The sequence below is a fragment of the Cyanistes caeruleus genome, chromosome 2, assembly GCF_971803275.1.
Source record: "Cyanistes caeruleus chromosome 2, bCyaCae1.hap1.1, whole genome shotgun sequence".
Taxonomy (NCBI): domain Eukaryota; kingdom Metazoa; phylum Chordata; class Aves; order Passeriformes; family Paridae; genus Cyanistes; species Cyanistes caeruleus.
In genome coordinates this window covers 19,721,820-19,746,049 of record NC_141702.1, presented here as the reverse complement: position 1 = coordinate 19,746,049, position 24,230 = coordinate 19,721,820, and the positions used below count along the sequence as shown (strand labels likewise).

The 24,230-nt window shown below is 40.2% G+C and overlaps 1 protein-coding gene and 1 long non-coding RNA gene across 3 annotated transcripts; one reads left to right on the top strand and one right to left on the bottom strand.

The window, feature by feature from the left end:
• Positions 1 to 1,504: 1,504 nt before the first annotated feature.
• On the bottom strand, positions 1,505 to 24,184 carry TMEM18 (transmembrane protein 18). Of its 2 annotated transcripts, XM_086875959.1 has the most exons (7): positions 24,088 to 24,184; positions 19,519 to 21,043; positions 4,163 to 4,613; positions 3,845 to 3,965; positions 3,150 to 3,204; positions 2,224 to 2,317; positions 1,505 to 2,130 (listed from the first exon to the last, which is right to left on the bottom strand). In XM_086875959.1, exons 3-7 carry the CDS (start codon positions 4,208 to 4,210, stop codon positions 2,041 to 2,043), a joined length of 408 nt encoding a protein of 135 aa, XP_086732085.1. In that variant the 5' UTR covers positions 4,211 to 4,613; positions 19,519 to 21,043; positions 24,088 to 24,184; the 3' UTR covers positions 1,505 to 2,040. The 2 variants fall into 2 exon arrangements, with proteins under 2 accessions (XP_086732085.1, XP_086732086.1); XM_086875960.1 differs by lacking the exons at positions 19,519 to 21,043; positions 24,088 to 24,184 and adding an exon at positions 9,287 to 12,915.
• LOC147654655 (uncharacterized) lies at positions 6,514 to 12,023 on the top strand. Its single transcript, XR_015282805.1, has 2 exons — positions 6,514 to 6,755; positions 8,487 to 12,023. It is a non-coding gene; the product is annotated as an uncharacterized LOC147654655 (long non-coding RNA).
• Positions 24,185 to 24,230: the final 46 nt, after the last annotated feature.

The window sequence follows — 24,230 nt, the reverse complement described above, 5'->3', positions numbered from 1 at the left end:
TTACACTTTCACACAGCAATACTTTTAGAAGACAAAAAAAAAATGCCATCTTGCTTTCTAAATCAAGTATTACCCATCTTTTTTCCAACCTCACACACAAGATAGGCAAAATACCAAACTATTTGGAGAGTTTGCCTTGGATGTACTAAATAAGGCATGCTGTTTTCCACTGCAAGAGACTTGTTGCTCAGCTGCTCTGAACCTCCTCACTTACTGTGAATCAAATTCATACACTTCACACTGTGAAACCAAAGGTTACTTGATAAAGGTGGTATCTCAACATGAAGTACTATAGCTTCAAGAGTTGTGACACTAAAACAATTGTGCACTGATTTGTTGAAGAAGTTATCAACAGGAAAGTCAGGAGCACATTTGCTTAGGGCCATGTGTGAAGATTGCAACGCTCCCCATCAAACTGCAGAAGCAAGCCTGAACTTTTATAAACTAGCCTGGAAGGACAACATCTTATGTATATGAAATCAGAAAGGTCTGTTCTTTGGTTCTGGTGACAGCTGCCACCTGGCAGTCATTTGGACAGATTCTCTTCACTCCTTCCCAAAAAGCACACGTTATCAACCAGACCACTTGAGATTTCTCCGTATAGTTGACATGACCCAACACTGCACCAAGAGTCACAACAGAATGCTCCAGAATGGGACAACACACAAACCTGCATCTATTTAGTTTGCTAACATAAAATAGTCTAGCTGCCAGTAGTTCTGGGTGGAGCAATGAGTGGGTGAAGGAATGCCAAGGAGTTACAGGAAAGGTAAAGAAATGGATCCAATGCTAGCGCTTCACTGTCCTTCCCACAGAGTTTCACTTTCCCCCTGTTCAGGAGACTTGCAAGCTGTGTATGACATCTGCTCTCTTCCTCAAGTCTATCTCCACTCTGTGAAGACTATTAAGTAATTAAAATTAGTTTCACAAGTATTTCCTTAGGTTATAAACTTACTAGTGTTCTGCAACGTTGTACCCCAGTGTTTTTCACATTATAAGATCAGTTTTGTAGATCATCTTTCCTATGTCTTAAATGACATCTATTTTAGACAGAACTGTACATCTCCACACAATGGTACAACTTCTACTAAATATAGACAGTCTCCACTATATCCACACCCCCTCTCAAACTACTTTAATTCAATATAAACAGGCCATTTGAAGCAAAACTAAGGCCTTCTTCATTTTTACCTAGTTTTAATTTTCAGTTATTAAAAAAACCCAACATTATAAAGGGGACAAAATTTCATATAATAATACTAAGTTTCTTCTCTTCCTTTCTGTTCTACAAAGAAACATAAAACTACTAAATATTCATCCAGTTTAAAAAAAATGTATTTATCTAGAAGCCTTAAGAACATGAAGTACAAATTGAAAGAAATGCAGAGATAATTTTGAATTATTTACACAAATTAAACTGGGAAATTTGCCAAACTGGGAATTTTTATGAGGAAAAAAAAAAGAAGGAAAAAGTCTGATTAAAAATGAATACATATTAACTCAATTTAAGATACAGTGAGTGCATAGTTTTATTTATAAAATGCCACTGGCACACAGTACACATAGGAAGTATGAAACTTGATTTATAAAGAAGTGAAGTGCTTCACAGAAGCATGGATTCCTGAGTTATTCTGAAAAAAATCTCTCATTTACTGTAATTCACAACACAGCTCCAATTGGTTTAAGTAGCAGAATAACTGATTCTTGATAAGCACAGAATAAAGACATAGTAAAAAAATACACAGGCAAATGGAAACTGGAAGATTGCATCTCTTCAATACTAACAGCCTTGGTTCATGGAGGAAAACTATCTTATACTGAAGGGCACAAAAACTTGTTAAGACTGGGTTTCATAATTTCACAGCCAATTCAAATGTACTGTAGATACCTGCTTCCACCTCAATGTCCACAGCCACAATTACAAAGTCCTCTTGACATCGTAAACAAAAATACTTCTGTTCCTGCATACCCATACAGAAGGACTGATTACCCAGACAGGCGTTATTACAACTGAAGAAACAAAAGTAGGATTTGGCGTTTTCACTTCTTTTTCTCTTTTTCTGCTTTCCTTCTCTGCTGTAGCATCTTTAGTTCAGTCATTACATTCAAAGTTCGGTAAACCCAGCTGACCTGAAAAGTAAGTAAATTATTAAATTCAACTAGTCCATATACCTTCACTTATTCATTCAATGAAAGCATCTACATGAATGAACACATACATACCACAATTATAGTAGTATTCACCAGCAGTGGTGCTGAAAATACAAGTGAAATAAACATTCCTCTTGAATCAAAGTATTGGTATTTAGAAAAGAGCCTGAAAGAAATAAGAAGGAAAGGAGAGACAAAGTTTTATTTACTGTAGTTCACACATTCAACTTTCCCAGCAACTATTCTACATGGACACTGTACACATCCCGCATCTTGGGATCACCAAGCATAGACCAGCATTCTACTGTATTAAATCAGAAAAAAGAGGCAGTTGATACCTCTTCAATTATGATTATTATACAAATCATGCTTTTTCTGAAGCATCTGAAATTACTATAGGTCTTTTCCTTACTTATATTAGAAAAGATTAAAAAAAATAATAAATGTAGCAAAGCTGCAATTAGGTCATATATGCCTGAAGTGAAACGTAATGACGACAGATGCCAACATGAATAGGGGTTAAACACGTAACTTTCAGTCATATCAGGGAAAGATTAATTCAATGCTCAAAATATCATAATAAACCATTTATACCAGTTTAATTCTGGTATACGCGTGTAGTAAAACAGGCAAATGTTAATGCTTGTTACACAAATAAATAAGTATATAAAGCAGCAGAGGTATTTCTGAGAAGTGGTTCTTAACTTCAGCTATTAAACATGAATACCAAAGAAAACAAAAAAACAACCAAACAAAAAAACCCCAAAACAAATAAAAAACCCTCACCAAAAACCAAAACAAAACCAAACTTCACACATTTTCCCCTTAACACAGCACTCTGCTCTTCTCAGTTCTTTGATGAGTTAGTTTACAAGCATCCATATAATCAGATTTTAAGCAGTACAATAAATGCATGCTATTATTATTATTTCTTATAAGTATATTATAACTACATTGTATGGTTATTTTATTTTAGAAATGAAAGTGAAAACATTTACCTCCAATTCATGGCTGCTAATTCATTGATATATTCAGCACAATACACTAAGGCCACTATACAACAAAAGAAAAATTATTAGAGTCCGTATTTCTTTAAAAATAAACTGCTCGTAATACATCATCTAATCCAAATCCATATGATCTTAAACCGAAGCTAATTTCTGTTCTGCCTGTCAGCCATGAGTACTTTGGCTAGGCAAAGGTCACTGGGGACTCTCAGGCTGAATAAACCCCGAGATAACTCAAGTTGTTACTGCAACGTACAAGCCAGTCTTGCTCTTCCTCATGCCATTATCACGTTTGTCAGCAGGGCATATGGTGAACTTGCTTCAGAAACAGAAGCTGACTGTATTGACTGCCCTGCACTATTAGAACAAGGCAGACTACAAAGCAACTGCTGGCTCGCAGTCGATTTCTCTTCTGCTTCCCCAGCACAGCAATACTTCATCGGGAATCCGTGACATACACGGCAATGACCATGTAGTAACTTTACTCATCCCACTTCCTTACTAAGGCCAGAGTTTTAAATCACTTCTTCATACATTTTCTTGGAAATAAAATAAGCACATGTTTATAGGTCATAGTAGATTCTGTCGCGGACTACCATGGACAAACATGCAGTGCTAGCGGAGAAGTACGAAGTTGCAGGCACTGCTCTGGCGCCCGGCACCACACGGCGCGCCCGCGCACTCACCCATGCAGAGGAAGTGCCCGACCTGCACCCGGCGGTGCTGCAGGGACGCGCACGTCAGGAGGAAGCAGAGCAGGTGGAAGGCCGCCAGCCCCAGCAGCCAGGGCTCGGACCAGTCCGTGCTCTGCGGGCAGAGGGAAAGCGGGTCAGGCAGCGGCGGGAGAAGGGGCGTCGTCAGGCGGCCACAGCGACCGAACGCGGCCGCTCCCTGTCACGGACCGCGCCCCCGCATCAAGCTCGGCAAGGAGCGCACCCCGAGCAAGAGCCTCCCCCTCCCCGCCGGACAGCCCCGCTCCCCCGGGCGGCCCCGCTCCCCCTCACCGCCAGCACGGCCGACAGCCCCGGCGGGCCGCGCACCGGCGGCTCCATGGCGGCGGCGGCGGCAGCGCCGGTTCTCGCGAGACTCGGGTGGCCGCCGCTTCCCCTGCGGGGCCCTGGCGGGAAAGGGGCGGCGGGGCCCGAGCCGGGACCGCATTCCCCACGGCGAAGGGACCGCGGTTTCGAGGGCGGGCTGAGGGGACTCCTTCTCCTGAGGGTGGCCGACAGAAGCAGCTCTGGCTCTCCGGAGCGAGGAAGGAGCTCTGGTCGCGTTTCCAGCGTTTGACGTCGGGAGGCCGCCAGTGTCACGATCTGCTCTGTGCGGTCCCGCTGGACTCGGCTGTGGGTCGGTGGCCCAGCACTGGTGTTGGCTTTTGGTCTCCTCTCAGCAACACCCAGGGTTGGCTTTAGCGATGAAGTGCAGGACAAAAAACTTCAAGCCCAGCTGGAAGTTCTTTGAAAACAAACAGAGTTGAACTTTCTAGGCAGGAACTTGAGTGAAATGAAAAACTTATATTTCCAAGTAATGCCCACCGTGACCCTCATCCACCTTAAGGGGCAGGCAGCAGGGCCACCTCCTGTTCCTTGCCACTACAGCAGAGCTCAAGGACACATTTTTTAAGTTTGGAAGATGAAAAATAATTAAAATATTACAATGGAGAGGGAACAAGATCCAGGTTAAACCCCTTGTTTATAACTATTTGCTAAATGCGTCTAAGTCTGAAAGAACTGACTAATTTTAAGACTCACTACTTAACGAGCATTTCAAACTTAGTTTCTCAACAACAAAGCCAAATCTAATCTAAAGTATTAGATTTGTTGAACAAACAATATTTTAGTATATACCACTACTTCCTGCTTTAATTAATGTATTTATTTATTTCCTGACATTTTAGCCTATCAGATGTGAATCTTTGGTCTTTTTTTCCCCAAATGTTTTGAAGTGCATGTATAAGTAAATATTACAGATACTCTTTTAATTTAAGTTTACTATATAGGCAGATATAGGTCATCAGCGTGTCCTGGTCTCTCTCCACTGTCACACTTTTGCAATTTAATATGAGATACCTGAAACAGGATTTTTTAAATTATTACTTTTAGGGGTTTTTTTCTTTAAGTTTTTGTTAGTCTTTTTCTTAACAAAAATAGTATCTGGAGGCTAGTCAAGGCTTTCATTTGAAGTCTTATAAAATTAAGGTGATAGAAAGGAGAAAATTTCTACTACCATTATTGTCTTAAAATTCAGATTAGGGGAGAAAAGGTATTTTTATCCCACACTGTAGATTGGAAAACAAGACTGGAACCTTAGGACAGGAGAGATATGGAACACCTGGAGCTGATCCGAAGGAGTGCTACAAAAATGATTGAGGGACTGGAATATCTCTCTTATGTGGAAAGGCTGAGGGAGCTGGGCCTGTTCAGTCTCCAGAAGAGGTGACTGAGAGGGGACCTCATCAATGTCTGTTGGTATCTGAAGGCAGATGCCAGGATCTGCTCAGTGGTGCCCAGCAGTAGAAGAGGCAATGGGTAGAAACTGATGCACGTAAGTTCCACCTTAACATGCAGAAGAACTTTACTGCGTGGGTAGCCAAGCACCAGAACAGATTGCCCAGAGAGGCTGTGGAGTCCCCATGCCTGGGGAATATTCAAGAACCAGCTGGACACAATCCTGTGCAGTGTGCTGTGTACTGTAGGATGACACACCTTGAGTGGGGTGGTTGGACCAAGTAACCTACTGTGGTCTGTTCCAACCTGACCCATTCTGTGACTTGTTTACAAAGTTTTACAGCTAGCAATAAATTAAATATTTTTTATTTTGTAAATGAGGAATGAGTTTCATGTAATTGCTTGATGCAGCTCACCAGAGCGCAAGCTAGCTCAAAGGACACACTGGCACTATGCCAGGTGTGGGAACTGCCTTGGTGTGGGATATACCACAGGCAGAACCTCTAGAGCCTCTTGCTCTACAGTGCGGGATCACTAACTGATGTCAGGGATTGAGTGAAGGATTAAGGAGGAGGCTCTTCGTAGGAGCTTCCCAAAGGGAAGAGTTTTTGAGGCTGAAGGGGGCAGAGTGAAAAGAGCCCTGAATACTGCTGTGCACAGGGTTAAATACAGGGGAGTTTCAGGGAGTGGGTACAAATTTTAACCAATCAATAACATATAGGGGAGGAGCATGAGGCGGGGTTTACAATATGGGAACCAGTGAGGATAAGGGGGAGGACCGGAAAGGTCACTAGGGCCAATGGGGGCCTCGAGGAATAGGGGATTTCCAAAGAGGAGGTATTGCAGGGGCTGGGCTAACAGGGGATTGACAGGGAAGGGTCCAGAACGAGGGGCAGGGTTCCAATGATGGACAGGGAAGGCACTGGAACAAGGGGTTGGGTTACAGTGATGGGCAGCATAGGGGAGAATACAACTTAAGGGCAAATCAACTGTGGGGGGGGAATATAGGAATGAGCTATTAACAATAAAACTATTAAAATAAACATGGGCTGCGACAATTGCTCAGTAATTGACTTCAGGAACTATGCAATAGCTGAAGGGCTTCAATGAATGCAGTATGCAGTCACTGCTATATGAGTGGAATATGCTGGTGAGTGGTAAATCTGTTATGCATACAAGATGGGTGGATAAGAAATTATTGGCTTACTGCAACATGCTGAACCAAAAATTCATGTAGCTTTTACTGTCAGCCACTGTAGCATCAGTGGAAACCTTCCTATAGGGAAATATGAGTTGTTTCTTTAAGATTGACTAAGATAAAGTTAATAATGCTATTTGTCAGCAGATGGTAGCAGATACATAAGTATTGCCAGATCTTTTGTGTGGTATATGTTCTCTTTAGTTTATTTTTAGTGGAGAACAAAATGTGAACAGAAGACACTTAAAAGGCAGTGAACAGATACCTTACTCTTTTACAGGGAAAAACTTGTGTATTTGTTGTATATAGCTCCTTTACAGAGCCAGTATGCTACAATTAGATCCTAGTTTTTATAATACTCTACTAAGCATAAGTGTACAACACCAATAATAATAATATGGAAATATTTCTGTTATTATTATAAGTAACTTAAATTTTAAGTAAATAAATATTATTAGAAACATAATTTCTAAAACTCACTCTTAGTTTTCTGTTGCAAGATTCAGATTCTTGTGTAATTTCCTTCTGCACTATAGTATTAGCCAGGCAGTTTCAGTGAAAGATAAGAAAACCCTGATTTGTAAAATGATTTTTTTTTTCTTTTAAGAACAAAAAAACTTTTTTTTTACTTTACACAGGAAAGTATCTAAAATCAGACGTTTATCTTAAGTTTATATGGCTGAAAAAACAATCTGGCTGGTAAAAGCCTATGTATGATAGGGAATCTCAAATTCAAATGCTAAATTATGTTCCTAGTCATAGCCCTTACACACATGTTTGCTAGCAGATCATATTTTATAGTAGTAGAAACCAATTGAAAGTGCCTGTTATATTTCCTGCTGAGGGAAATGCAACTCTGATTCTACAAGACAAGGTGTAAGAAGGTGTGTGAGTGAGTGAATGGGGCAGCCCTTCACCTCCTCAGTCAAGGCAAAGATAGAAGGTGGCCACATGTGGGGGTTAGTGACAAGGTACCAAGAACCCAATTTCTGTGCTTTGCAACATTCCACTGTGGAGTTCTGCTTTGGGGACAAGGACTGCTCATCTCTGCATTTCCTGCCTCTCTTGCAGCCTGCTCCTGTGGAGTCATGTGTTAATACTGACTTGGGTAGACTTCCCAGAGCTTTGGGAGGCATGAGTGGCTTCACTATAAAACAGGCTGAGCCTGGGAGAGGAGTCTGGATGATTATTGTTGCTGTGGTCACTTCCAGGCCATCATTTTTATGCTCTGAAGATTATATTTATGATTGTGTTCAAAAGCAGTCTTAAATTTGCATTTACTTCCCAATGCAACAGAAGTGAGCCTGAGTCTGGTACTCATTCTAATACATGTTTCACTAAAATCCTTCACTTTCCCTGTCCTTGCAATTATTAAATAATTATTTTTGAGTACTTTGATTATTTTTTGCAGCTGTTGTCTCCTTATCTTTTTATAGTACCAGCTCTTATTGGTCATGGCATGCTTGGAAAATAAGAATAGTAATGATAGTGTTATAAGGACTTCATTAGAAATAGAATTTAAAGCTGTCTGGATTGTTTTATGTATGTAATTTGTGAGTTTCAGGTTTAGATAATGGATGCCACTTCATCTAAGCTTAAGGTTACCTCTGCTTTTGAGAATGAGTTTGACTGGATGACCTCCAGAGGTCTGACCTACATTGCTCTATACTTTTGATTTCCCAGGGATATGGACTGGTACCAGCTGGCTGGGAAGCAGCACTGCTGAGCACAGCCTGGGAAGCCTGCAGGGTGCAAAAAGCTGAACATAAACCAGCAGTGTGACCTCGCAGCAAATACTGTCAGCAGTTTCCTGGACTGTATTAACAGCCCACCCAGGAGATTAAGGGACTCAGCATTCATCAGAACACATCTGCATCTACCTTTGCATACTTCAAATATAAGGACAATAGAGCTAAATGGTGAAAATTCAGCAGTGAGCTGTCAAAATACTCAGGGAGCTGAGGAATTTGTCTTGGGGCAGGAGCTGAGGGAGCTTGGCTTGTTTGGCCTGGCAAGAGGTGTCTCCAGGGGAAATCTAGTAGCAGCCTGACAATGATTATGAGGAGCTTGTAAGAAAAATGGAGCCAGGATTTCCTGGTAGTGTGGTGTGAGAATGAGGGGCAATGCACCTAAAGTGAAGCCAGAAGTTTGGGCTGGATAAAAAGAAAAGATTTTTCCTCATGAGGGCTGTCAAGCAGTGGACAAGGTATCCAAAGAGGTGGGATGCTTCTTTTTTGGAGATTTTCAGGACCTCCTTGGATAAAACCTTGAGCAACTTGGTCTGGCCTCATAGTGAATCTAGCTTTGAGCAGGAAGTTGAAATGACTTTTTAAGGTCTCTTGTAACCTGAATTATTCTGATTCAAAGATTCCATAACCTAAAATGAGAAAAACCAACTTCTTAGTAGTGTTCACTCAACAATACTACTTTAGCCTGGAAGCGAAAGAAATGTTTTTGTGTGTATTTTTTCAGAATCTTATTACCTTAACTTCCTCTCTTTCATCCACTTTCTGTCAGGGCTTTTATTTTCTCATTGCAAAGTAGCTTCAGGCATCTTCATCCTTATTTTTCTTCCTCTGCTATTCTCAGACAGTGCACACAGTCTGAAATGCAAATGTCTTTTTGTTCTCTACCTACTAACATGACCTCCTGTTAAATTATTCCACTAATCCTAACAAAGATCTCAGAATCCTTTCAAAGCCTTTCTGTATTCTGGCACAGCAACCAGATTTTATTTCTGTTGGAATCTTTGTCCAGTCAGAATAGAAGAGGCCAAGTGTAATTGCAAGCAAAAATCAGTCGTGACAGTCTCAAATCCTGTTCTTAATTACATACTTTTTTGTCTCTTTGACTCCTTCTGAAGTGTTCCTCTCACAGAACTGCTGCATCGATTGCTTTTCATTTCAGAAACACCACCTCTTGTCAGTCCATGGGATGGTATGGAAATTAAGCACCTCTGCATTTCTTTGATGTGTGACTGCATTGCACCCAACACAATGCAGTGCATTTAAGTTGCAATACAGGTATTATAATAAAAGGGTGAGAAGAAATAGAAGTATCTGGGATGTGCAGGGCAACTTTCATGATTTTCATTATTGTGTCAGATCTGATTGCAGAACTTAATGACAGCACTGCATTTTCTTCTTCAGGGCATGCTCTTAAGGCACGTCCCAGCCTCTCCTGCCTGTCATTCTTAACATGTAGGGGAAGTACAAGCTGAATGGAGCAGGGAGCAGCAGGAGCAGGATCAGCAGAAGAGACATTTCTTTTAACATGCCATTGTTCTGAGAGATCTCAGCCTTTTTGTCTCTGAGACTGAACACTTGATACAAATCTTGTACTTTGAGACTCCTGCTGCTTCTTGCTTATCATCATTCTCTAATGAATGAAGAATGAAGAATGGAAAAATGGCAGTAATTTGGCAAGAGACAGCCAAGAGCCCCAGCACTTCCATCTATTGATCCTGGAGCTATCCGTGGCTTTTTGGTGTTTTGTGTATTCCATCTCTTCAGCAGTCCATAATTCTCTTGGTATAATTTGTCCAAATGGCTCAGACCATCTGAGCACTTCAGTTAAAGTTTAATTTTTTGGATATAGGAATTGTATATTATAATAATTATATACTTTAAAATAAAACAATAATTGCAAAGGTGTAAACATTTGTACATTTAACATGTGAAAATATTGTTACAGCTCCTTCCAGCTCTTTAATATCTGTAAGCTTAAAGCATATGACCTGAGAATATTCGCATGTGGAAATTTTCTGGCACAGGTGTGGGAGCTCCACTGCAAAATCTTGCATCAGAAGAGTTGAGAAGCAGTCAGTTAATCCTCCCCCAGCTTTTTTGCAGTTTGAGGTTTTACAGATTCATTGGTTTGTTCCACAGTGTCATTCCCTCATAATTGGTGGGAAATGTCTAGCTGTATTCCTGACTGGATGGGGGTGTTGCTGTGATAATGATCTTTTGAATTGTTCACAGACCACTCTTCAATGTGTGATACATGTATTTTAATTCAAGATTGTCTCCCATAACAGCACACCAGTGCTGACAAGTCCACTGTTGGGAGATTATGACAGAGAGGTTTTAGATACCATTCTGTATATGGATTTTATATGACACCTCTGTGTCAGAGATTCAGAATTTCTGAATCATCAGACATTTTGAGTTATGAGTATTTCTGTGTTTTGTAGGTTTCTGTGGTAGGGACAGAGATTTGCAGCTCCCCTAAGAGCTGTGATGTCATCCTTGTACAAGGAATTAACCTGTGGATGGAAGCTTTGAGGCACTGAAAAAGGAAATGTATGAGAGATAAATCAGCAAAAACATTTAGGAAGCTAACAGACAGCATATCTGAAAAGCCTGTTAGAAAAGTCAAGTTGCACAAATTCCAGGTCAATGATGAATGCAAAAAGAAGACCGCATAGAATATTTTGGGCGAAGACTAATTTTTAGAGATGCAGACAGAAGAATTACAGACCTAACTTCTGAATTTTTAGTTGCAGGCCTAATGTTTATAGTTCCAGGATTGTGTATTATCTGGACAGTGAAACACATAAAAAACTGTATCTGTTTTCAAAATTGCCATTGGCTGAGAAACTCTGTCATGGGAGGGTTGTACATAGGGCATGTTGAAGACCTGTACACTGCAAAAGGTAACCAGATTCAAATTGAGAGTTGTCGGATTTATATTAGAAAAGCCCATATTCTGTTGAAGTAATGGAATTCAGCAAGAAATATGTATCTGTCCAGTAACTACATCCTGTATTTCCTTCCTGGAAAAGGAAGGAACTACAACTGGCAGTCCCCTCCTCCAGTTCCATCCTCCCATTTTTATGTTCTGTGCCCAGTCTTTCCATGCCCTGCTTGAACCATAAGCAGTACTGCCAGAAAGGTAGTAGCCACTTATTTAAAAAAAAAAAAAAAAAAAAATTATCCTCTGCAGTACCTTTTGGTGGCATACTGGAAAATACAAAAGGAGAAAGAAAAAACACAGCAAAGAGAATGACAAAATGCGCTAACACGTGGGGCACCACTAAAAATCTATTCTAGAGCCTGCATTTTCAATTAAAGGACCTTGCTTTGCTTCTCTGTGTGCTTGACCCCACACAGAGCAGTATGAGGACTGGCAACATTCACCCTGTTGCAGTGTACATTGTAGCATCCTTTCCCTGTTACTGCTGTTTTGTCTGAATGCAATAAAATTTACCTTGCTTAACAACAGTGTCTATGGTTTCAAAACTGGCTCTCCTAATATGTTGTCAGATGAAGCATTTACAGGAGTACAGGTAAGATGTATTTACAGAGGGACAGGGAGAGAAACTGTTTCTCTGTTGTCCAAATGAAAGTAAATCAATGTATAATCATATGGAAGTAGCTGCTCTGCCTTCCTTGCTCTTTATCTCTTATCCCCGACAGAGTCAAACTGCTGCATGGTTTCACTGTGTCATTAGCTGTTGCTAGGAGAAAGATGCAGGCAGAGATCTTTTCCTTGAAGATTAAGTCTAGGCTTTCACCACTAGCAATACATAGGCAATCTTTCAGATGTCATGAACCACAGCATTTAACTATCTCTCACCAGTACAATATTGAGTCAAAGTCAGGGTTTTAGCATTATCAAATCTCTTCAATTTCAAAAATGCCCATGTGGAGACTTCAGGGCATTGGAATGTTCTCACTGGGGAGAGTGGTTAATCTCCCTTTTCCAACACTTTTGAATATCTCGCAAGAGTCCTCTGGTCTCTTCCAAGCTTCAGAGACTTCGTGTTGAGTAGTTTGTTTTTTCTTGTCCCAGACAAAATTCTCCAGTTTCCTGTATCAGAGATGGATTTTCCTGGGTTTAGCAGACTTAGATTTTACCTCTGTTTTTCAAATGTTGCCTTCATTTTAATTTTAACTTCATGCAACATTGATTTGGTAGGGTGGGACTCTGCAGGGATGGCCTTGTGACCTTCACAGATTTCTATCAGATAATTTAACCTTACAATGGAATTTTTTGTCCTTTCAGTGACTGAACTCGTCAGAATCAGGGTGGTAACCCTCCAGTAGCTGCCCTGCTTCTATTCTCCTGAACTGAAGATATAAAGATATAATGGTGGTATAAGAGCACTTACATTGATGGGTTAAATACTGTCTTAGAGTCGTCCTCTGTGGAAGTAGAAGGGCCATGTATACTTTATTTATTTATTTTTTTTTTGAAGGTCCATAAGCTTGTGACTGGTCTCCGATTACTTGATCATTTTGGATTTCCTTCAACTATAGAGGAAGGACAAAGCATACAAATATTTTCAGATCTCTTGCTTGCAAATAGCAGGAGGACTTCAGAGTTGCTGAATTCTTGCTTTAAAGGCTGTACTTTGTGTCCCCAGTAACCCTGGTACTCTGGATTGCACCTCAGTGTGAAGCTTTCTGCTTAGTTCAGGAGAGAAACCATAGTGTGTGCACAGGCTGTGTGCCCAGAGTGTGCTCCTTGTAACTCAAGGCACAGATACTCAGCACATTCGTACCTAGGAACTGATGCTGCTCAGTAAACTGTTAATGTAGATTCACCTTAACTGTTCAAATTGAGTATGTTATCTTTAGTTAATTAACTCAGAAGTTCATCCTCACTGGAGGAAAAAAAGACTTTTAGAGGTGGTCTGAGGAAGAAGGCCTAAGGCAGAAGGTTGAAAGTGTCTGTGAGACTTTCTTATCATGGAAACATTCAGAGAGCTATTTCATTTAATGTGTTTCTGTTTAAATTGAGGGAATGAAATACTTGTCTGTGTGTTTGATAGTTTATTTTATTTGATCTGTTCAACATATAAATGAAAAATACAAGTAGTAGTTTTTGTATCTGTTAACTACTAATCTGCTGGTTTGTTTGGGGTTTTTTTCAGATACAAGATCATTTTTAAAGGCTTACTTCTAGTACTGTTACAAGGCTAAGGTTGTTACAGGAAAACCTTCCTTTTATGGATAGTAAGTAGACTTTTATGGACTAACTGACACGACATTTGTGTTTTTCAGTTTCCAGTAGCAGATTTCTAGGGAAGCATAAATGAAAAGGACAATCAGATAGCCATACTTGCCGAATAAACTCTCTGCATCTTGCAGCTCTTTGCTTTGGAATATTGAGAGCTGGAAGAAATTCGCTGTGATTAAGATTTGAACTGTAGTTGCTAAAAGCTCAGTGAAAAACATTAACCAATTCCCAGTGAACACTGGAAATGGGTTTAAAGAGCGTTGGTGTCCAAATAGACGTGCAGTAAACCCGATATCGCTCAGCTGGCTGTTAGTCCAAGGGTACTTCAGTGTGCAGTGGAAGATGAGAAGGAGAAACTGGCATCCAGTGCTGTTTTCCTGTTAAATAGCAGCGGCAGGTGGCGCTCTGACTTTGCTTTTCCTCAGGACATCGCTGTTTCAGGAGCACTGGAGAGTATTCACAAAACATCCAGATGAAGGAAGTTTTGTTCTACAGATCGTCATCATAATGGAAAGCCGAGCACACCTCTTAAGTGTATGGAACAGTGCCTATGCTTCCTGCAGGCATTCGTAATTTCTCTTTTAGCCCCGACTGCTAAATATTTTTTGTGGGTACAAACGTGCTGCATACTTCTGTAGGACCTTACCTGTTAGGGAAAAACACAGGGAGGGTCTTTTACCTTTAAAGTTAGGAAAGCAAAAAAAATTTCACCACTAAGACTTAAAAACTGTGTTGGGCATCTCTGTGGAAACACTGAAAACTGTTCTGTTTTTCTGAGAGTCTGCTATGAGCCAATACCTACTGCAAGTGTGTCTGCTCTATGCACAATCTGCTGTGCAGATAAACAGCATCTGCTTTGGTTCATTTGTGCTGTGTCCTACAGCTGTTCCTGCTACCAGTAGGAAAAGGAAGTCTGTATTTGGAACATGGGAGGGCTGGTGAATAGGAGGGCAGTAGCCAAGTGACTCTGAGCTTTCTAGCCATGCCATATGTAAAAAGCTAATCACTCATTGTGCTTATCTATTAGTGTCCCATGACATGCTTTTACTAAGCAGAATTTCAGAATTTGTAGTGTATTTGATCACTGCTGCCTTCTAAGCACATTTATTAACCTAGGAATAATTTGAGATTTATGGGGACACAGAAGTTCTGATCAAAGTTCTAATTGCTTGTGGATTCTGCCATGCTCCCTGGTGCAACTTCAAATGTAGACCCCAGTGGCTTTTGGTTTCTTTGTTGAGGCTGGCTCTGGAACCTCAACTAGCTGCACAGAGAATCTTCATGTGATGGTGTGATGGACAGTAGAATCCTGGCATAAAATTTAGTTTCACAAAGGAGGGAAGACCCAAGAAGAATGGTTGTATTTTTAGGTAAGCAGTTAATCCTCCTTTAGTTTCCTGATTTTGAATATATAATGCCCAAGTCTTTGGCTAAACCAGGTTTTGGCCATCACCATCTGTTAGCTGAAAGCAGATTATTTCAGAGATGTGTTGTTGGCCTGCATTCACAAGAAACCAAGTTCCTTGTATTCTCTAAACACTCATTATGATGGTGTAGGGAGAAACTGCCCTAAAAATGAACAGAGTAATTCATGTCTTTTGGAGAAGGAGAGTTTAGAGAATGGGTTAGCATGCTGTGCACAGTGGAATAAGAGTTAGGATTTACTCTGTGGCGGACATGTGTCTCTCTGGTTTATTGAGATGCATTTGAAGATTATGGAAAATCCTGTATGAAACCAGTCTTGTTGAATTCTTGTATATGTTGTTAGTGGGATTAGTGCTGAAGTGCAGCCTGACCTTCCTGTATGCCCATTTCCCTGTTCGGTGAATGTTCTGGTAGGAAGAAAAGTTCAGTCTGAGTATGCGCCCGAATGCAGGTAATATGCAGTCATGGAAAAATAAAAATTCTAGAACTTGAGTACACCTGAAAAATATGACCTGAAACTTCTATTATATAAAGTTATTTTTGGGTTATTTTTGATGTGATAGCTAAATGTTTTGTAAATTGTAGAAGTGTTTTTGATTTCCTAGTGTTGTTCTCCTGGAAAAGAGACTGCTGTTAATGACTCTTGGTTTGAAGAGCCTTCTGTTATGAACAGTGAAAATCTGTGTTAGTCGCAAGCACCAAAGGTATGAAGAAAGTACCTGGTTATAGACATTAAAAAATGGATTTCTTCAGGACTTTTAATGAATGCTTCTGTGGAAAAAATAGATAAATAAAAAAACATTTTGTGGAACATACCTGAATGTTACTGATTGAATAACCAGGTAACAAAAAAACAATGGGGTTTTCAAGTCTTCACATTTTCTTGGGAAACTGTGAATAGTTTGGCAGTGTACAAAGAAAACTCGTAGTATATTGGAAAAATAGTAAGATAGACTGCAGTTCCATTGTATTGACATCAACTGTAAGCAATCTTAGTGATGACTTGTGTCTTGTAATTAGTGGATTTGCAGCGTAATGATTAATGGGAGATGCAAGGCTGAAACAATTTTAGTAATTAAAATTTTTAAAACCAGATAGAGTTATTTGCTACCTGTATGACAATGAAAATGAAATAATATCTGATCGGTAATATTAAAGGAAAACTCTATATCAAAGAAAAATTTTAGGCATGGGAACTTGAATTGCAGTGTCAGAAAATAAGAACTATTGACTTACTGTATTGATTCTTTTAAAAATGTGTGTGTACATGAAAGTTGGTGCACTTGGGGTTGGTTCTCTGCTAACAAGAAAGTTTGAGAGAAAAGTGTTAATTACAGAAAGCTGTTTTTTTTCACAAATGTTTGCTGGAAAGAAGAACTACTAATTCAGGCTGTACTAATAAGAGGTTTGACTATTGTAGCTGAAGGGGGCAGGACTACCGAAAGCTTTGCAGGAAATTCACTTTATGGGAACTGTGTGCAAGACCTATTCAGCTCTCTGATTTTACTTTTCCTCTCCAACAGCTTTCTCTAAGATCTGTTTGGGGATAAACCTAAGGAGGGGGATTCCAGTGTAGAGCATTTGCTAAGTAAACACTTAATGCACCTTTTCCAGATGTGTAAGCAGCATGTCCAACTGATGCTCCTACCCAGTCAGGAAGCTGGGGGTTTTCAGTTTTACATAGTTTTCTATGTATTTGAAAGTAAAAAATTGGTTGTACCTTGTTTAGTCACCTATCTTCAACATGTATTTCTAAATACTGGAAAATCACTTGTCTAGAGAAATTATGAGTATAATTAAGGATTTTAAAAATGGAACTGTTCTCTCATATGACTTTTTTTTATTTCAGTTGAAAGCTATCAATGTGACATCGCCATCTCTAGATGTTTTCAAAACTTGAGTGGACAAGGCTCTGAGCAACATGACCTAACCCTGAAGTTAGCCCTGCTGAGTAGGAGGTTTGATTGGATGGCCTCCACAGTCCCTTTGTTCGTAAATTTTTTTATGATTGTGAAGATTCAGTTTCAACTATTAAAATACCTCTTTTATAAAGGACAAGATAACTCAGTTGTAATCTGACATAAACTCTTGGAATAAGGCATATTTTTTCCATGAACAAATACTTTAAGAATTTTTCTTCTTGATTTTTTTTTGAATGAGGAGAGTCCTTCCTGCAGAGTTATATATTTTCCTTTACCTTGGTTGCAAATAGTGTTTCTGGAATAAGATTTTTCTTAAAGACTTTTACAGCCAAGTCAATACCCATGAATCTGCCTTTGTTAGTCATGAAATATTTCATTTGTTTTCCATGCATATCCTAATTATTTTCCACTTTTTAATAGATATATATTAGAGGACACTTTTCTTATGCAGGGAGAGGGTTCAGTTTTGTTTGGTTTTTTTTTGTGATACATTTGGCAGTACCAAAAATTTCATACCAAGGGGCTGTTTCCAAAGATGCCATTTAGGAATTAGTGTCTGAGAAGAGGTGTGAACAAAGTCTTTGGTGAGAACACCATGCAGTTTGAAGCTTTTACAGGATCAGATACTAGAGGAGGAGGAGCTGGCATGGTGACAGCCATGAGACAGCTTCATCAGGTTCACCAAAGAACCTTTAAACAGGTGTGTGTGCTCAGCTTTGAGAAAATGCAATAAACCTGTTGAATGCAATAATCCTGTTGAAATGTGTCATGATAGTTATACCCACTGGCTCACCTCAGCAGTTGATCAGACATGTGAGGTGTTGGCAGTCACATTCCAGTGTGTATCACTCCCTCAAAACACTGGTAGACTCGGAGTTTGAATAGAGCCTAGACCCAGGTCAAGACATTCCCAGTCCTTCAGGGCCTAAGATGAGAATTCTTGGCATAATTTCAGAAACTGGGAGGCTTTTATAATAGATAACACATTAACTAGGAAATTACTCTGGCAGCTCTTAAGCACCACTTTTACTGAAGTCAAATGTTGCCACTCATAAAAATAATAGCAAATGCTGTTTAGGATTACACTTAAGAATTACATTTTAAAGGCTGTTATGTGAATTGAAAATAATTTATATAAAACGTTGCAATGTTAAAGCAGAAGAAACAATTCAAAAGCTAACTCTATAAAAGCTGTTCTGGCAATTTTTTGTGCTCAAGGTGAAGTCGGTATCACTGTCAGTTCAGGAAAAGTAGTGTTACCCTGTATCACCCAAAGGCTACAACAACCCAAACATACACTGAGACAATGACAGATTGTAATTACTAATATTTCATCCTAAATAAATCTACACATTCTCTTCTTTCCTTGTAATGAGAGGGTAGTTCTGAATTTTCTTGGTGGGGAGAAGGCATGCACCAAAAGTTATCTATTTCTGTTAGCTTGCCTAAAGCTAGCTCAGTGCTGTAAAATTTAAAACAGAAAGCTATGAAAAAACACACAGGAAGAGATTAGCACAATATAAAGAGCTGGCAACTACCCAATTGTCTACTGTGTCTGATGTTCACAGCACCCCAATTTCAGTGGTTGCATCATTGTGAGTGAGATAAAATTGCAAAGCATTAAAAAGTGATTTGATTTTTTTCTATGATAATTTTAATAGGGTACTGAGGATGGGGTGCTGTTGTGATTTAAAGTAACAGCTTACCAAATTAAATGTAGTATAGTGTTACTAGCTCTTCATTCTTGCAGAGGGGACATGGATTAATGTTAGCTGTTGAAGTTTTTACACATTTTGGAAATAGATAGAAATGTTTCATTGCTAAAGGAGTTCAGAAACATAAGAGGCACTAACACATTTGGGGCAGGATGAAGAGGTGGCAGCGAAAGCCAGAGTGTGGCACACAGGAGGTGAAGAGAAGGAAGCAAAGAGAAAGCTTTCTTAAAGGAGTAGGACAAAGGGCTAGAAACAAAAACAAAACCAAAATAAAAAAAAGACTGAAGCATCAGTGGATTAAAACTAGCTATCCCATGGGATATTTTCAAATATATGCAGCCCTCCAGCGCTGCCAAGTACCAAAGAGAAGAAATGCTTTAAACAGAAAGAAACTGGGTAGGGAGAACTATGGCTTCAATCACGATGACCCAGATAGTGTCGTGTTGCAAGATTTTTCCTTTGTCAGTGTGAAACTGACACTTTTGGAAACTTTCATTTTGCATCATCGTTCACTTTTCCATGGTCAAGCACTGTTGACTATGGCCGGCTGCCAGGCATCCACCCAGCCACTGTCATTCCCAGTCCTCAACAGGACAAGGGGGGAAAATAAGATAGAAAACCTCAAGAGTCAAGATACAGACAGGGGGATGGATTACTTAGCAATTACCATCTAGGGCAAAACAGACTCACCTTCAGGAAAATTAATTTATTGTCCATTAGAGTTGGATGGAGATAAAGACAAAAATTAAAACACTTCCCTCTTATCTCCTTCTTCCCAGGCTCAATCGCACTCCTTTCCTGGCTTCTCCATGTTCTTCTTTTCACACACTGAACAGTACAGAAGGGTGGGGAATAAGGACTGTAGTCAGTTAATAGCACTTCATCTCTGCACCCCATTCCTCCATGTCTCCCTTGCTTCAGCATGGATTTTTTTCATGGGCTGTAGTCCTTCGGGATAAACCCACTCCTGCATGGGCTCTACAGTCTGCAGTTCATTCAGAGCCCACCCATCTGCTCTGGCACGGTGTCTGCCATGGCTGCAGTGTGGATATCTGCTCTGACGTGATCACCTGTATGCTGCAGGGTGGCAACCTGCTTCCCCAAGGTCTTCTCCATGGACTTCAGAGGGATCTCTGCTCCAGTGCACAGAGCATCATTCCTTCCTGCTTCTCTCACCTTGGTGTCTGCAGGGCTGTTTCTCAGATGTTTTCCCTACCATTCTACTGCACAGTGGTTTTTGCCCTTCCTTAAATTTATTCTTCCAGATGTGCTGCCTTTGTGGCTGTGAGGCTCAGCTGTACCCTATGGTGCACTGGTTGGAACCATCTGGAACTTGATGTGTCCCACACAGGATAGCCCTGTCCTCTGCTCACAGTGATTCTTCTGCATCCCCCACTGTCCAGCACCTTGCCACATAAACTCAGTGACATCATGACACCTCTAGCCACTTTCTTCAAAAAATGTAGAAGACAGAGAGGGTATATATGTTGTCATTACATGTTGGACCATGCCTGTTTGAAAAAAATCAGTGTCTGTAGTCTTCCCTATGGTCTAGATCTGAAAAATACAGCAGTATTTTTTTTTTCCAAATGGGGACAAAATTGATGGAGTCGTAGTACTTATCTGCATGTGGCTGATAGGGCGAATCCCTTCTCTCACTGGGTAATGCAACCTGTGTAATACCCAGACAGTGAAAGATCGCATTTCCAATTCAGGCGTGCACTTTTCTTGTGCCACAGCATGATGGAGCATTCCTTTCATAGTCTTTCTGCAGGCAGAGAAGGCTGTGACATTTGTAAGTGCCAATGTTTTGAGCAATTTGTGAATAACTGGAGCCTGATTTGCTCTTCATTACCAATGTGAAGATGCTAGAGAAAGATGTTACTGTGGCTACAGTTTCTGCAACAATTGCCCTCCCACCCTACAAGAACTACTTGTAGCACATGTAATGCACAGGAGGAGCTCAGAATTTGAAATGCTATTTCCAGCATTTTGGTAACAGTGGTAATAACTCTCACCATGATTTAAAAAAAAAAAATCTATTAAATGATTGTTAGTGAAGTGCCATTTTAGGAAAAAAATTTACTTGTCTTGTAAATCCATGCTGGTTTTCACAGGCACTATTGTGATGTTTGCTTTCTAATTCAATTGCTTTGTCTTCTCTTCTGGCCTTTGATGAGTCAGAAGCCATGCAAGAACTGGCACTGTTGTAAGTCTGGAATAAGAAATTCCCTATTTTAGGAAGATATAGATACCTTTTTCATAATTGCTGTCATCTCTTCTGAAGAATAATTTATGGATGTAATCTCATTAAAAAACTACACATATGACACCTGAAACTGCATAACCTTTGCTGGGAATAATATATATACCTCTGTAGGACAGTGAGAGGAAAGGATTTCTAGTGCAAACAGTGTATGTGGAAATCTGTATGGCATCTTCTTGATATTATGGCCTGAGTAACAACCGCTGATACAAGAGGAATAGGACTGAGTGAATGGAATACCCCAAACTCTTCTAAGGGGTGTTTACCCAAAAATATGGTACTGCTAAAAAGAAAGTAACAATGATTGAATTTTCTTTGGATGACCTTTATTATGGTTCAATTATAACAAAGAAATTATCAAGATACTTTTGAGAAAAGAAATCAATTTGAAAACTAAAAAAGCTTGGAAAGTAAAAAAAACCACCAACCAAACAAAAAACCAAATAAAAACCCAAAAGCTTGAAAATTTGTGCTTGTGGGGAGAGATCTTGGAGTTAGTAGAAGAGAACAGCAACTTAGATGCCATCAGCATCCAGGTACTGGAGTGACAGTCTGACACAGAGACCCACGCCTTAGGTGTGCATGTGAACTTACGACATGCTTTTTCATCAGTGTGTCTTGGCAGATTGTAAGGACAGACACATAAAACTAGAGAACCCATATGTCCATCAGTAGCAGCTGTGGATAAGAATGGAGAACTTGTCCAAAACAAGTTACATGGTGTGGATACAGGAAGAAATACATGTGCCATTTGAACAGGAGCTCCAGAGGAGTGGTGAGGGTGGCAGAGAGGATAACATACCCACCATGGGTATTAGGGGAAGACAGGTCTCCTTTTAAAAGCAGAAGTGACATTGGCAGACAAAGTTTGCATTTCAAGGTTAAAATAGGAACAGAAACAGGAGCAGAAAGAGGAGTGTGGAACAGATCATCAGAGAGAACATTCTGGTACACAGCTGAAAAAATAGAAAGGGTGAAAAAACTGGGCAAATATAACACAGCAGTTGGCAGCTAGTGCAATGCTGGAATTTTCTCCATCTTGCTCTAGAGAAGGAGGAAAAGCCATGCAGCACTTTAGATGATTGCCAGCCAAAAACGAGCTGCATAATTAGAAAATTACAGTTAAACGAGCTTTCATGAAAACACATATTGGCACCACCCGAACACCCCAAAATCATCATTGTAAACATAAAAAATCTTAATGAAGAAGAGTAGGTGCTGCTGAAAGAAGCTGCTTCCAGTTAAGATAGGCAGTATTGTAAAATATGTGAGGGAAGAGAGCAAGGGAGGTGAGAGGATTTCTTTGAGTGGTGACTGACTTTTCAGAAAGCTTGGACAGTGAGTGGTGAGGTGAAGGTGAACTACTGCTCTGCTTTTAGAAAGCTGGAAGCTGTTTTCAGGAGGAGATCTTACATGTAGCTGCTGAGATAAAGTGTTTATATCTGCCTTTTCCTTTTTAGCTTTTTTCTTCCAGCAGTCCAAATTTTAGCAGCAGGGAAAAAGGGAAATAATTTTAATGAAACAGGAGCAAAACATAATTCTCAGCTGCTTGAATAACCAAATGTCTCCTAAAGGCGATTTTCTCAGCCTCTTTATTTCAGGAAAAATGCCTGTGACAGCACTTTTGAGTATTCTCACCTGCACTTGGCTCTTCATATCAATGATGTGTGCATTTATCTATTCTTAGAGGAGAAAGCTATCTGGACCAGAATATTCTTTTTCCTTTGCTGGCCAAAGATAAAGTATAAATATAGGAATTGTCTAGCTGCAGCAGCAATTCACTATGTAAATAACTCTCCTGTCCTAGCAGGGAGGGTGATGGAGGGCAATTTCCTTCTCTTGAACAGGAACATCCTAGTACAGTGCTCGTGTTCTAAACAATATGAACTCTTGGCATTAGCACATGACTTGAAGTAAACTGGAGTCTACTGCTGAAGATTAAATATGAGATGCTTTTTCAGTACAGATGGTCCAAACACCTTTATAAGCTCATTTGGATATACAGGGTAATGGCTGCTAAAGAGAACGATATAATTTAGTGATATATAAATTTAATTTCTTGATACGACAGGTGTAGCAGGTGTGTAGCAGACCACCTTCTTCCCACCAATACACATACATGGGAGTCAGAGCTTCAGCCCCACCAGCCTGGTATAGACCAGCTAAGTACCAGTGAGAGAGCAAGGTACTTGCTCTGACTGGTTCTGTGCTGCAGCCACAGAGGACATCTCAGCTCCTTCACATGGTGGTTCCTGTCCTTGAACTTTTGCTTCTATAGATGTTAGGCATTTGCATATTATGATTTCCTTTCAAGCAGATAGTGCCATCATTATTTATTGCTTTCTAATGGCTTTGCTAATCTTTTAGCCTCAGACCAGCTCTTGAATTTCCTCCATCACTGAGACCAACCAGGTAGAGGTTGCTACCAATTGTGGTTTATCTAACTTGTCAGGTTCTGCCCTGGTGTGTTTCAGAAAAATGAGAATATTTGTTATCCAGGTTAAACCAGGTGAATCCGATCACCTTATGCTGCAAGCAGTCTACAGCAGTCCAATGCAAGGTAATCTGCTTGGCCTGTGGGTTATTTAAAATTGCTGGTGGTCAGATAAAAAAATCAATTTAGAATTGAGCTGTGAGATTGATGGAAAAGCCTACAGATCAGTGTCTTGGATGTTTGTTATGTAACCCCAAATCTGCTAAGATGTCTCCATGAAAAGCTTAGGAAAAAGCGCCTTTCATCACCTTTTTAAGGTTTTTATACATTATGAGAGGGAGGTATATGATCTCTAGGTATTTCCAATGTTGTATTTCTGAGTCATTGCTAGGAGGATGCAAGCTGGTCCCCTACCCCTGAAGTGCAGCGTCCTTTGTCCACACTACAGAAGGGGCACTGCACGCAGGCTTCAGTGTGCAGCTTTCTTCCAACAGGAAGAGCAAATTTTCTTACGTGAACCGACTGTCAGACATTGGATTAGATCAGTGCCTCAACATACCTCAGAGTGCCATGCCTGTGTCTGGTAGGGAGGGCAGGCCGGGCTTTCTGTGGGTGAGGCAATGCCCTGTCCCGCCCCCCAGACCCCAGCTGGGTGGAGCTGCCAACCAATCACACGCTGCAACAGTGCAAACCCAGACTCTG